General features: G+C 37.9%; 4 protein-coding genes, 1 non-coding gene and 1 pseudogene across 8 annotated transcripts; 2 read left to right on the top strand and 4 right to left on the bottom strand.

The window, feature by feature from the left end:
- Nucleotides 1–364: 364 nt before the first annotated feature.
- On the bottom strand, nt 365–436 carry TRNAG-UCC. Its single transcript has one exon. It is a non-coding gene; the product is annotated as a tRNA-Gly (tRNA).
- A 1,228-nt stretch (nt 437–1,664) lies between these two features.
- On the top strand, nt 1,665–3,091 carry LOC111798121 (annotated as a pseudogene).
- Nucleotides 3,092–3,927: 836 nt separating this feature from the next.
- On the bottom strand, nt 3,928–6,953 carry LOC111798224 (pentatricopeptide repeat-containing protein At4g21065-like). Of its 4 annotated transcripts, XM_023681248.1 has the most exons (4): nt 4,779–6,953; nt 4,604–4,697; nt 4,348–4,513; nt 3,928–4,194 (listed from the first exon to the last, which is right to left on the bottom strand). In XM_023681248.1, exon 1 carries the CDS (start codon nt 6,811–6,813, stop codon nt 5,005–5,007), a length of 1,809 nt encoding a protein of 602 aa, XP_023537016.1. In that variant the 5' UTR covers nt 6,814–6,953; the 3' UTR covers nt 3,928–4,194; nt 4,348–4,513; nt 4,604–4,697; nt 4,779–5,004. The 4 variants fall into 4 exon arrangements, with proteins under 4 accessions (XP_023537016.1, XP_023537018.1, XP_023537014.1 ...); XM_023681250.1 differs by lacking the exon at nt 4,348–4,513 and having other exon boundaries at nt 3,929–4,194; nt 4,795–6,953; XM_023681246.1 differs by lacking the exon at nt 4,348–4,513 and having other exon boundaries at nt 3,930–4,194.
- A 1,404-nt stretch (nt 6,954–8,357) lies between these two features.
- On the bottom strand, nt 8,358–8,831 carry LOC111798761 (EG45-like domain containing protein). Its single transcript, XM_023682087.1, has 2 exons — nt 8,735–8,831; nt 8,358–8,662 (listed from the first exon to the last, which is right to left on the bottom strand). The coding sequence occupies exons 1-2, from the start codon at nt 8,829–8,831 to the stop codon at nt 8,358–8,360; spliced, it is 402 nt and encodes a 133-aa protein (XP_023537855.1).
- A 1,408-nt stretch (nt 8,832–10,239) lies between these two features.
- LOC111798870 (adenine nucleotide transporter BT1, chloroplastic/mitochondrial) lies at nt 10,240–12,336 on the top strand. The gene is made up of 3 exons (XM_023682220.1): nt 10,240–11,123; nt 11,445–11,606; nt 11,691–12,336. The coding sequence occupies exons 1-3, from the start codon at nt 10,614–10,616 to the stop codon at nt 12,162–12,164; spliced, it is 1,146 nt and encodes a 381-aa protein (XP_023537988.1). The 5' UTR covers nt 10,240–10,613; the 3' UTR covers nt 12,165–12,336.
- Nucleotides 12,337–12,732: 396 nt separating this feature from the next.
- Nucleotides 12,733–13,988, bottom strand: LOC111798871 (transcription factor HY5-like). Its single transcript, XM_023682221.1, has 4 exons — nt 13,760–13,988; nt 13,413–13,593; nt 12,997–13,153; nt 12,733–12,901 (listed from the first exon to the last, which is right to left on the bottom strand). Exons 1-4 carry the CDS (start codon nt 13,854–13,856, stop codon nt 12,860–12,862), a joined length of 477 nt encoding a protein of 158 aa, XP_023537989.1. The 5' UTR covers nt 13,857–13,988; the 3' UTR covers nt 12,733–12,859.
- Between the last annotated feature and the right edge of the window lie 87 nt (nt 13,989–14,075).

Raw genomic sequence — 14,075 nt, 5'->3', positions numbered from 1 at the left:
ATAATTTCCAAAATAAAAATTATTATCACCTTTTTCTTTTTTTGGCAAGTGAGATAAACAAAAACAACTTACTTATTTATGACTATTGCTGCCAAAATCGGGATTTGAACAATTTGGCTTAGCTTTCGCACAATGTTAACGTAAATTTGGGGAAAATGTGGCTTCCAACGAGAAAAAACTCAGTACTGACACGACGCTTGCCCCACCAACTCCGGTGCCGGAAAAAAAATGTAAAATTTTTTATGAAAAAAACTATAAAACTCAATTGTTTTCCCTTAAGCTTAAGTGCTCTACTTGTTCCTTGAGTGTTTATCTTTGTTAAAATGGATAACCAAAACCCTAAAAAAAAATTCAAACAGAAATGTGCGTTTGCCGGGAGTCGAACCCGGGTCTATTGCTTGGAAGGCAATTATCCTAACCGTTGGACTACAAACGCTTTTGTTAACATGATAACAAAATTAGTTAATAAATATAAATTATTCTTTTAGGAGCTAAAAACGGACGTAATAATTGAAGGAAAACTAACAAATGCTAGTTCACGAGCTTAATGTTTTATAAACCGAAATAATAATTTTATAAACCGAAATAATAATTAAATATACTTCTAAATTTGCTCGAAACATGTACATCACGTTCCAAGGTGATCATGCATATTAAGAAACCGTTGACTTCAAGATACCGACAATTTAGCTACAGATCATCACTCGTGAAGAACGCGGGAAGTTACACCTCCTTAACCTCATTCTAAATGAGGACAAAGAGAAAATTGCATAACTCGAGAAAAGGATGAACAGAATAGATAAAAACTCAGTGTGGATCATAGAGCAGTTACACAATCGGTCTCTCCTCTAAAAACTAAATAAGAGAAACGTGTTTGAGATCCCATAAAAAGAAAAGCTCAAATGGTAGAGATCACGAGAGAGACAGATATCGTATTAAAGAAAAAGAAAGAAAAAGTTAACCGAAATAATACATAGCACTCGATGCAAATGCTTAAAACATGTCTTATATATAGTCGTTCGAGGCTATCCTTTGTTAGACGAACACGACTCTCCATAATGGTATGATATTGTCCACTTTGAGCATAAGCTCTCATGGCTTTGCTTTGGGCTTCCATAAAAGGCATCGTACCAATGGAGAGAGTATTCTTTGTTTATAAACCAATGATCATTCCTTAATTTAGCCAATGTGGGACTTCCATCATCCAACATCCTTGACCAACCGAGCCAATGTGACCACTTGCTTAGTACTCGCTCCATGCACACCTTTAATTTTATTTTTCTTTTTAAAAATTTAAAATGGTTAATTTAATAATTACGTTTTAAATTAAAATCATATTTTATCCACCAAAAATCATTTTCCTCTCATTTTTATTCACTTAATTATTTTTTATTTACCTACAAAATACATTAGTTTTCTTAAAAAAAAATTAATTATGGTTATTTGTATATAAAAGGGAAAAAAACCCTTTATTATTAATTATCGAAAAATAAATATTTAAATTATTTGGGCCGCCCATGGAATGATATGAAAGCCCAAAACATATATATGTATATATATATATATATTTATTTATATTTATATATTTATCATCAATTAGTTACTGATTTAATCAAAATTAAAACTAATAACCAAACCACGAGATTCAACCGTATATCTGTTATTATTTTATTTCCTTATATATTCATTAAAAGTCTCCACCCAATTCCCACAAATCCCCTCCCCTGTTCTCCACCGTCGCACTCTCCGCCGCCTCCCTCCTTCCCCTGTTTTCCACCGTCGCACTCTCCGCCCCCTCCCTCCTTCCCCGGTTCTCCACCGTCGCACTCTCCGCCGCCTCCCTACTCCCCTGTTTTCCACCGTCGCGCTCTCCCTCCTCCCCTGTTCTCCACCGTCGCGGTCTCCGCCACCTCCCACCTTCCATCTCCGGCAACGATGGGGAAAGGCGGTGCTCTAAGTGAAGGCGTCGTCAAAAAAATCCTACTCTCCTACGCCTACGTCGCCATATGGATCTTCCTGAGCTTCACTGTAATCGTCTACAACAAATTCATCCTCGACAAAAAGCTCTACAATTGGCCATTCCCAATCTCCCTAACCATGATCCACATGGCCTTCTGCGCCTCCCTCGCCTTCATCATAATCCGCGTCTTTAAGCTCGTCGAGCCCGTTTCCATGTCCAGAGATCTCTACCTCTCCTCTGTTCTTCCCATCGGCGCCCTCTACGCCTTCTCCCTCTGGCTCTCCAACTCCGCCTACATTTACCTCTCCGTTTCCTTCATCCAAATGCTCAAAGCCCTCATGCCCGTCGCCGTCTACTCCATCGGCGTCCTCTTCAAAAAAGAGCCGTTCAAATCCGATACTCTGTTCAATATGCTGTCAATTTCATTTGGGGTCGCCGTCGCTGCCTACGGCGAAGCTCAATTCAATGTTTGGGGGGTTTTTCTTCAATTGGGTGCTGTTGCTTTTGAAGCTACAAGACTTGTTATGATTCAAATTTTGCTTACTTCAAAAGGGATTTCTTTGAATCCCATTACATCTCTGTATTATGTCGCCCCCTGTTGTTTCGTCTTCCTTTTGGTGCCGTGGGTGTTCGTGGAGTATCCAATTTTGAAGGAGTCGTCGAGTTTTCATTTTGACTTTTTGGTGTTTGGGACTAATTCATTGTGCGCTTTTGCGTTGAATTTGGCTGTGTTTTTACTTGTCGGAAAGACATCGGCGTTGACGATGAATGTCGCCGGAGTTGTTAAGGATTGGTTGCTGATTGCGTTTTCTTGGTCGGTGATTAAGGATACGGTGACGCCGATCAATTTGTTTGGATATGGGCTTGCGTTTTTGGGAGTTGCGTATTATAATCACTCGAAATTACAGGCGTTGAAGGCCAAGGAATTGCAGAAGAAGGCGGCGGCGGCCGATGAGGAGGCCGGAAAATTGTTGGAAGAGAAGAACGCCGGCGAGGGGATCAGGGAAGAGAAGTGATCCACAGAATTAAGTCAACAGTGATTTCGATTTCTCAGTTGTTTATGTAATATTGTATCTTAATTTTTATAATTATGTTTCTCATTATTATTATTATTGGAAATAAAAATGAAAATTGTCTGTTATCCTCTTGGATAAGAAATCCAAACAATTTTGTGGTGAAAAATAGACTATTTCATAGGACAAAAGCAATATTCTTAAAAATATTTTAAAAATAAAAAATAAATATTTTATGAAATAAAATTTTATTTAATAAATAATTACGAAATTCGAGGTTGGGAGGCCAAAGTTTATGGATCTATGTCTCCCAGTGAAACGACATCGTTTTAAGGAGTTACAAATCCATTTCAGGTCAATGGTTATTGTTTAAGTTAATAATTGAGTTTAATTAGAATCAATGGCTATAAACGTAATTAGCATTTAATGTTAAAGGAGAGGGAATGATAAAATCACCGAGGCAGGGAGGTGGCAGAATTTGACTTTCGTCTTCTACACGTTTAAAAGTCAAGGAGTTTGGGAGAGGGTGGGCCCCAAACAAACCTAACAGACCAATGAAATGAAACGACCGAAAATCAAGTAGTTTAATGGCAGGTCTGTCATCGGTCACCATTGACTGCTTCAGTGCTCGAAATTGATGGTCTATATATTTAATATATTATTTTTAAATTTTAGTTTATGTATTTTTAAAATATGAGAATTTCGATTTTTGTTTTATATTTCTTTTATTCTGTTTTATATCGAAAAATTAATTTCGATTTTTGTTAAATGATTAATAAAAAAAAATATAATTATTATCTTAATATAGATTTTAAATATTAAATTAAAATTACTAAAATAGAATATTTAAATGGAGCTATTTTAAATGGGTCTTATTCATTGTTAGGTCCCAAAAGGGTTTGTCTTTCTTCTAATTATTAAGGATTGAAAAGAAACTTGTTGGGGCTTCAAAAGATTAACACGTTGAAATTTTGGTAGAATACTTAATGCTAATTTAAACGTCACCAAAATTTCAATTCATCTTCAGACTAGCTTGATTTTTCAGTTCTAGTAGCCCTCTCTTCTTTCGGATCAAAAGGGCCCTACGCGCACAATCTTATCCTATTTGAGTTCGAGTTTACCCTTGCACTTCGGACAATCGTCCGTAGCATTATAAGGAGGACCCACAACTTTTCTCCTTCATTTCGTAAACTCGGTCTCACAGCTTCTAGTTAACCATCCCTGAAACGAAGAACAAGTATAAAAGTATTGGTTTTAGAAGCTGTAGTCTCTAATTTTGTTTTTGAATGGTCGAGTTGAAAAAAAACACTTTTTTCTTCCTATAAATATTGGAAGTATTTTGATAATTCCATGGGTTGGTACAAGCTTACCTACCTTGTTTGGGAACTCAATGGAATTGGATAGCGATTCATAGAGAGATTGCAGACAGCGCATTTACTTTTGGCATCTCCACCGGAGACTCACCAAACGCACAAACTTTGCTTTTATTTGTGCATCTAACCCTAAATTACTTTCGATAATTGTTCGACTTTTAAGCTACCTGTTAATTACGGTTGAGTTATGCTCATATGACTTTGTGGTTTATTCACGTAGTAAATCAATTATCTTAATCATGTTCAACAGGAATTACCTTGAATTTCATAATTTCAGAGTCTCTGCATCCTGTGCTGTGTTTGATGAAGTTTCCTTAATGATTGAACAAAACAGAGTGAAATTTGACATGCCTGCAAAATTCAGATTGAATTGAGAAGTTCATAACTTGGAAGAATCAAGTTCTAGAGTCTTTAAGCATAAACTATGATTACTTGAAAGATCTTCTACCATGGAGTTGAAGATAAGTCGAACGTTACCGAGTTGTTCGTTCGATCGCCTTTGAGATCAAGCTGTCAGCTGAAGAAGCTAGCTTCTTATTTTGGTTGCGGCAAAGAAACCTTCCAAGCAAAAACAACTGAACGTGGCTGAATTCTGTTAGCGGTGGGCTTGGATTATTACATCGATTCTGGAAGACATGTTGGTGGTGCTATTTTAACTTCACCAGAAATCTCCACACGAGCACAGCCCACCCTTGAAGTGGTGAAACCGATTACGGTCCCTCATTATGATTTCACGATCATAAATCTTTGAGATGAACTTGGAAGCGGAGTGGCAATCGGAGCAAACTCGCAAATTCTTTACTATTCGAATCGGAGTTCCAGGTGGAGTATTAAGAAGACCAAATGCAATAGCCAGTTTTTCACTATGCCTATTCAAAGTATCTTCTTTGTCTTCTTCGTTGATATCGAGCAAAACTTCTGATGTCGAAGGACGATATCCAGATTTCGTCATCTCTCGCCCCATCTCATCCACCATCGCGTAAATTTCCTTGAACTGTTTATGAGATTTATCACCAGCAACAAATTCATAGATTTCATTATCTATCTCAATCATGGTGCTTCCTGGAACCTTTTTCATGCCTTTCACTTCCATCACTTCTCTAATTTTGGTCTTCTTCTCCCAATTGAACATCTTTGCATAAATGTTGGAAAGCAAAACATAGTTTGATTCATGCATAGGCTCATGTCTCATTAACAGTTTGGTGATCTTTTCACCAAGCTTGAATTCACCATGACCACGACAAGCACTGACTAGCGTTCGTAAAATCACCGGGTTTGGCTCGATTGGCATGTTATGAACGAACTCAAGAGCCTCCTTCACAAGTCCAGTCCTGCAATACATGTCCACCATGCATCCATAATGTTCTATCTTAGGAACAAGCTTGTATTTCTTCATCATAGAATTGAAATATTCTCTACCTCTTTCGACTAATCCCGAATGGCTGCAAGCGGAAAGCAACCCGATAAAGGCGACATCGTCTGGAGCAACACCGGACGAACCTATCATCTCCTCAAACAAAGAAATAGCCTCCTGGCCACGGCCATGCATTGCCATGCCAACAATCACAGAAGTCCAAGAAACTATTGTTTTATCACTCATAGCTCTAAATAACTTCAAAGCTTTACCAATATCGCCACACTTTGCAAACATATCAATGAGTGCATTGCTAACCTCCACTGGTTTCTGAATTCCTTGTCTCTCTATATAAGCTTCAATCCATTTCCCAAGTTCAAGCGCACCCAAATCAGTACAAGCAGAAAGAACAGAGACCATAGTGATCTCATCCGGGCAAACCTCCGCCATTTGCATCTCCCTAAATAAGGCCACTGCTTCAGTGGAGCGCCCCACACGAGCATACCCTCCAATCATCGCACTCCAAGTGACAGAATCTGACTTGGGCATTTCATCAAACACCTTGCGGGCAAAAATTATCCCACCACTGCAACAAGAGTACATATGAACCATAGTATTCTGAACATGAACATCATGATCAAACCCAAATTTCACCACCGACCCATGAACCGATTGACCCAAACTCAAAACCTCAAGGCCAGCACAAGCCTTCAAAACAAAAGGGTAAGTGAATTTATTAGGCAAAATCCCATCGTGAAGCATAATACCATACAAAGACAGTGCCCTAGCCTTCGAGTGACCAGTTTGGGCAAAGGCTCTAATGAGAGTATTGAATAGAAACGCATCGTAAAGCCGAGTATCGGCTTCGGCAGAGAACAAGAAGGAGGCAGCGTAATCGGTGGCATTGATAACAGAGGAAATGGAAGCGAATTTGGTGAGGACGAGCGGGTTGTTGTGGAGGCCCAATTTGAAGATGTGAGCGTGGATTTGGGTGAGCTTCGGTAGCGAATTACAGGCCTGAAGCAGCGCTAAACAGTTCTGCTCCGCCGCACGAGGATTGGACCTTGAAGCTGCCGCATTATTGATTACACGCGATAGAAATTGAGATTGCATTTAGCCAAGTGCGTAAGCATGAATTCTTCTGCAAAGCTGCATTCGATGGGTTCGAACCTCTCTTTCGGTGGGTTTAACAGAGTTTCGCCTGTTCTGAGACAAAAATGTTCATCACACGAACCGCCCCCTAATCAGGCCGATATTGGCCTCATTTTGTTCCATGTTAGGTTGTTTCCCATTCATTTGGTGTCTTGAGTATTTGGCCCGTTACGTGTTATTGTCAGCTTCACGATTTTAAAACGCGTATGTTATGGAGAAGTTTTTATACTTTTATAAAAAATACTTCGTGCTACAGAGGGCCAGCGCCCTCGTTGACACAGTTCAGTGTCTGGCTCCGATACCATTTGTAACAGCTCAAGCCTACTGTTAGTCATTACTGTTCGCTTTAACCCGTTAAGTATCGTCGTCAGTCTCATAGTTTTAAAACGTGTCTGTTAGGGAGAGGTTTCTACACCTTTATAAATAATGTTTCGTTCTCCTCTCCAACCGATATAGAATCTCACGAATATAGTCTAATAGAACCTATCATTTTCAATGTTGGAACGAAGGTTACCTTCCACGATCCTCATCACTACTACTTATAGTTGCACACAAACCAATTCTTCTAGTAACTCTATTTGTCCTTTTCGGGTTGACTCGAGAAATTTGTAATGGAGTTGACCTCGTTCTACATTTGCGCTTACTATTATGCTTTGACTGACTCCAAATAATCATTAAAAGAGCGTACCATTTTGACTTTATTTTAAATGATAATGTGTACATTGGTCAACATTTCCTAATCATGTCACAAGCCGTCATAATACTATACTCACGCCTGTAATAAGCTTTAAATTTTTAGAACATGTTATTTTAGTTTATGAAAACATTATCCGTCCCGTCAAAATCATCGATTATCAAATATTTACCATAAACCTAAATGTCGTGTTTTTTAACCGAAGGAGAGGGATTTGAACTCTCGGCAATCCTATCAATACTAATTTTTAAGATCGACTCTTTCAACCGTTCAAACATGTCCCTCTTTTATCTGACCTCTCACTAACGAAGAATTACATCGATGTTTTTTCTTACCCTCCTTAAGGAGGTATTGAAAAAAAAATGTCTAATAGCGCCCATATGTCAATACGATACCCAGATAGATTTTTGTATATTTGTTGGATGATAGCCTATAAACTTGAGTTCAACGTTCTTCGTATCAACATCTTTAATTTTTTATTATAAAATTTTTAAAATTGACGATAAAACATGCTGAAATGACTTGTGTTGGTCTGTGATGATAGTAATGTTCAGTCTTAGAAGCGACAAGTAATATGACTGTGTCGTAAGGGAATGTCACGGTCATCACGTGCCAAATCTGAATTAAAATATTTTATTAAATGCCATTTTAATGGTTAACATTACAAAATCTGACGCGTTTACGTATATTTGGTTTTCCTATATTACAAAGGAAATTATGCTTTGAAGTACTTTGCAAAACCCGACATGTTATATTCTGCACATAAACCAACAAATGAATCAAAATCAGTTATATATAGTTAGCCTCAACGTCAAAGAAGAGAGATGATAACGTACTCGATATATTCGACGTTGAGTCTAGCATTGGGGAGGCGAGAGATAGCTGCGAAGGCCTCTTTAGACATGAGAAAGGAAGAGGGGCACGGGGACTTGGGGCAGAAGTTCACCACCTGAACTTCGATGATATCAGTCTTGCATGGGTGATTTCGTCCGCTCAAACATCTTAATCTATAACGTCGACCGCAAGCAGCACCGTTGTCCCAGAGCCCTTCATTCACCGCCACGAAGAGGTTGCCAGGTGGGAACTGATCGACGCGATTCCCATTACATAGGGTGGCTACAACACAACAACGATTCAAATGTCAATCACCAGTCAATTATCGTTAAAATCATTTGATGATTTACTTACGTAGATATGGAGGGCCATAGGCTGTGGCCGTACCAATGTCTCCTCGAGCCATGGAAACGTGCGTGAAGAAGAAGACGACGACGATGAGAAGAGCCATTGTTGTTGTCTTGTGCTGAAGTGTCATGATAAGTTTGTTCGTGTTTGTGTATGAACTTATGAGAAAGTTGGGATTTTGTAGTGAGGTTATATAGTTGGATAATGGTAGAAAGTGGAAGAGGAGCATTTGATTTTGGTTTTATCACATTTAGGTTTGGGAAAGGGTAAGTGCTACTAATCATTTGAGAAGTGAAATGAATCGGAAAATTACTATTCAAAACTTTGACTGATATGTTTATCGTTAGAAAAAAAAAAAAAAACGATGATAGACGCACATCTAATATCATTTTCAGTGTCATTAAACGCTACAAAATTTCAATTTGACTTACTCAATAGTTTCTGGTAGAGAATCGAGAAGCTTTTTCTCTTTACTACTTCGTAAGTAGATTATTAGTACCATGTTTAAAAAATACTCACGGCTTTAAAAATAATATTATTATCTTTAAATTTTAACAAAGTTAATTTTTTTACCGTCAAAATTTAGTGCAACTTATAATATTTGGAGAATATATGGGTTATACAATAAATATAAATATGTATATATTAGTAGTCCGTTAATATTTTTACCGTTAATATGTCAAAATTTAGTGCATTATTAGTTTGAATTAGTCAAGATATTCGTAATCAGTTAATATTTAGAGAATATATCAATTATACAATATATCTTAGATATTACTAATTAGTTAATATTAATATTTTATGTTTATGATTTGATTGGTAATATATTTTATTTTATTCTCAAGATTTAATTAGTTTATATTTTCATTATTGGTAGGTATTAATTGGTATCTTATAGTGAATATTAATGAAGATAGAACCTTCTATCTCAGTTCTATTTTCTATAACATTATGTTGTTTCGTTGAGTAATAATATTTTCATATCTATTCACACTTTTGAGTAATAGATATTATGTCATTAATACCCTTATTGAAGAGGTATATGATCTATGAAGTATAGACAATTTTGTCATATATTGATTGTTAGAATTTTTTAAAAAATAAATATTAAAGATATTAATGCTATTTTTTAAAAGTTGATGAGTATTTTTTAAATATGATATTAAGAAATTTTTTAAATTGAAATTAAAGAGAATTAATTAATATTTTTAAAATTTAAAAATATTAAAAAATATTTTTTAAATTGAAAGGTATTTTTAAAATATTTAAAAAATTAAAGGCCTTTTTTAAAAAAAATAAAAGTTGAAGGGTAATTATGAAATTTTTTAGACAAATTACACATTTTAAAATATATTTATTTTTATTTGTTTTGAAGTCGAGCAAAAATAAATAAATAAATAAATAAATAAATAAATAAATAAATAAATAAATAAATAAATAAATAAACCAAGTCGTTGGAACCAAGCCAGAGGGCAGGCTTGGGAACGAATAAAGCAAACAAAGCAGCCTATTATTCCTCCACTAACACATTTCCTTCAAAACCTGCGTTTGGCCGCACTGGTTGGGTTGGCGAAGAGAGACTCATCCACCTCTCTTCCTTTCCCCTTTAGGTTTTGGCGATTTTCCATTGCTCCCCTTCGAATTCGAATATTATCCCTTCAATCAAATCTCAGTTCCATTACGGAAGAACCTGGCTACCAACCCCACTCAACTTCATACGGCTCTCTGTCGTATGATATCTGTTCCTCGAATTTTCCGCCTCTGAAAATGGGTGTTCTTCGTTGATTTCTTCCTTCTTTTCAATACCCTCTTGAGAGATTTTGAGGATTTCAAACGGGTTGGAGTTAATTTCCTTCTTAAGAGATCCCTTTCTCGGTTTTGATTCATGGGTAGGAACCAAATCGATGGGTTCTTCTCCGTTTCTGGTTTGGGATCTCAATGTCGATTTCAGGATGAAACTGTTCTACCTGGTGGCTTGTTCGCAAGCGTGGGACAGATGGGAGTGGGCTTCGGAGTTTCTCCAGATTCTTCCAATCCCCGCAACAATGGCGGCAATAAACTTCACATGAAGTACTTATCTTGGGTGGAGGGGTTTCGAATTCCTGGGGCTGATGAAGAGGAAGGGGTTGTGAAGAAGAAGAAGGGTGGCCTTAGATTGAGAGTTAAAGTTGCGAATCCTTCACTTAGGAGGCTAATTAGTGGGGCTGTTGCTGGGGCTGTGTCAAGGACATGCGTGGCGCCATTAGAGACCATAAGGACACATCTAATGGTGGGGAGTAGTGGAAATTCTACCACAGAAGTGTTTCATAATATCATGCAAACTGATGGGTGGAAGGGGCTGTTTAGGGGAAATTTTGTTAACGTCATTCGTGTTGCTCCTAGCAAGGCCATTGAGGTATTGTAATCTCTCTGATATGCTTAGTCTTTGGTGGGTGGGGGTTAATAGCTGGATTCTGTATCCTTATCTGTTGTTTTTGTGGCTTATCTGTTGCTTATTGCTTGTTTTTGTGGCTTCTAAGGTACTCATTTTGTATCTTGAATGCTTAGTCTTGAAACTTACTTGTCGAGGATCGTTGGGAGGGAGCCTTGGCTAATTTAGGGAATTGGTATAAGTAAGGCCTTTTGGGGAAAGCCACAAGAGCTTATGCTCAAAGTGGACAATATCATACTATTGTGCATACTCCTTATTCATAACACTTCATCACTCCATGTGCAGCTCTTTGTGTACGACACAGTCAACAAGAATCTGTCATCTAAACCTGGTGAGCCACCAAAACTTCCTATATCAGCCTCATTTCTTGCTGGGGCATGTGCAGGAGTTAGCTCAACAATCTGCACATACCCTCTAGAGCTACTCAAGACCCGATTGACTATACAGGTACTTGCTAAACTTAACATATAAGCAATTGTTCATCCTTTTTGGTATGAGAAAATGGTATATATTGCTTTATGAATGATGCAGAGAGACGTATACGACGGGCTATTCAATGCATTCTTAAAGATACTTAGAGAAGAAGGGCCTGCTGAACTCTACAGAGGCCTTGCTCCTAGTTTGATTGGAGTAATTCCATATTCTGCAACTAATTACTTTGCATACGACACATTAAGAAAGGCCTATAGGAAAGTGTTTAAGCAAGAGAGGATTGGAAACATCGAAACCCTTTTGATTGGCTCTGCGGCTGGTGCCTTCTCGAGCAGTGTTACATTCCCGCTCGAGGTAGCACGCAAGCACATGCAGGTGGGAGCCTTAAGTGGAAGACAGGTCTATAAGAATGTCATCCATGCACTGGTTAGTATATTCGAGCAAGAAGGCATTCCAGGCTTATACAAAGGGCTAGGCCCCAGCTGTATGAAGTTAGTACCAGCTGCTGGGATTTCTTTCATGTGTTATGAGGCCTGCAAGAGGATCCTTATTGAAAACGACCAAGAAGAGTAGAGATAGGAACCACAGTTTTGTTTTCTGTTAGTGTTTTTTGTTCTTTTCACCATATTTCAACGTAAACTTCTGGTGTTTTGCTAAGGTTTAGTTTCTAGAGCTGAATTTATTTGGATGATCTCTTAATGGATGAGCTGTTGGTTGATAATGTTAACAAGCCATTGCTATGACCCATCTTAGAGAATGGCAGCTTTTCTTCTTAAGATATAAGTTACAGGGTTGGTCGTCAAGCTCCATGGATGGAGCCACAGCTCCACCTCATGGAAAAACAAGAACTTGAAGACAGTCCAACAATTGAGATGCTATCAAGAAAGGCCTTCAAGAACAAGAATAATACACAGATTTTCTGTAAAACATCATCTACGATCATAGATCATATCCTTAAAAGGGTTTTGTATCTCGAGTTCATAGTTCGTCGTCTCGAGCTTATACAGGCAAACTGTTTGACATTTTGTCAATCTACTCTGTTTGATCTTTCTCTTATGAAAACTTTCATTGTTTCATTAAGAGCAAATTAGCTACTTTTTCTTCAAATGGGAAGAGAAAAGATAAGAAACCCAGAAGAAAGTTAAGAAAAAATCAATGGAAGGATAAATTACCAAAGTTTGGTAGGAATTTATCATATTTGTTCAGTTAACAAAATACTCTCCCTCTCACTTTCTATACTTCGGCCTTTTCTTCTTCCATCACGATTCTCATTCCCCACTTCTTCGACTTGTCGTTGTGTTCTTCAATATCTACAAGTTTCAATCAAAACGCGCCGACATTCCTTTATGGGCCAACGGATTCAAATAAAAATTATAATTATGAAACAGAAATGAATTAAACGTACTTGTCTAAGCATTTGATTCTCATTTTGTAAAGTGGAAAGCCTTTCTTCAAGCTCCAAGTTCTTCTTCTCCAAATCCTTCACCTTTACCTCTAAATCATTCAAATACGCCTTTTTTCTCTCCCTCGCTTGCTGTGCCGATACTCTATTCCTCAGCAATCTTGACTCAAAATCAACAAAAATAGCTTCAACAATCAATGAAGTAAGAGAACTTCTGGGGACGGGGCGGGGGCGCTTCCCCATCCCCTACAGATCATAAGATCTGAATCTCTGGATTTGAACACTAAAATTAATTATGAAATTTGAAATTTCATTAGATTGAAGGACCTGATGGTAAAATTTATCAAGTTCATAGATTCAAATTCGTAATTTAACCCTAACAAAACGGACTATATCAAAATGGCACACATTTCGCTAACCTCTTCAGTCTCTTGCTTTCTTTGTCAGCCGGACTTCTCCCTCTCTTCCTTTGACCATCCCGAGACGCCTGAACCCGGTCCGGACCGGCGACTGAACCGGTGTCCCTCCCGGAGGCGGATGTTCCGGCTGATTCACCAACCATATCCGGCACTCTCCGGATCTCTTCATCGCTCTCCATACCTAAATTTCCGCTCAATTCAGTCTTCACTAAACATCTAATTCATTCAAAACTTCGAAAAATCTCTAAGTAAATAACTAACTAAAAGATCAATCTCCAATCAGATAAACTAAGGAAAAGAACGATCAGATTTCAGGAGGAATCAAATGAAGAAACTCCTGGATTAACCTTCTTTGACTTCGAGGTGAAGAGCCGAACTGGACGACCTCTCGCTGCTCGAAGGCAAGGAGCTAGCGGCGGCGGAACTCGTCGCCGGCTCCTGCATTTCTTCGTCAATCAAAAGCTTTGAAGCAAACAGAGACGCAGCTGGATAAATTCCTTTTCCCTTATTCAGATATTTTCCAGAAAAGAGAGAGAGAAAAGAAAGAGCGGGACAGTGCAGCCTAATTCTGAAAATTAACTGAGAAAGCGAGGACGGAGGAATTCACGCCGTTAAATTCATTTTGATCCGACGGTTTATAATAGAGGAACGTGGACACTTCTC

Source organism: Cucurbita pepo, chromosome LG07, assembly GCF_002806865.2.
Source record: "Cucurbita pepo subsp. pepo cultivar mu-cu-16 chromosome LG07, ASM280686v2, whole genome shotgun sequence".
In the NCBI taxonomy this organism is placed as follows: Eukaryota; Viridiplantae; Streptophyta; class Magnoliopsida; order Cucurbitales; family Cucurbitaceae; genus Cucurbita; species Cucurbita pepo.
Note: the sequence above shows the minus strand (reverse complement) of the source record. Positions and strands in the feature narration are given on the sequence as shown.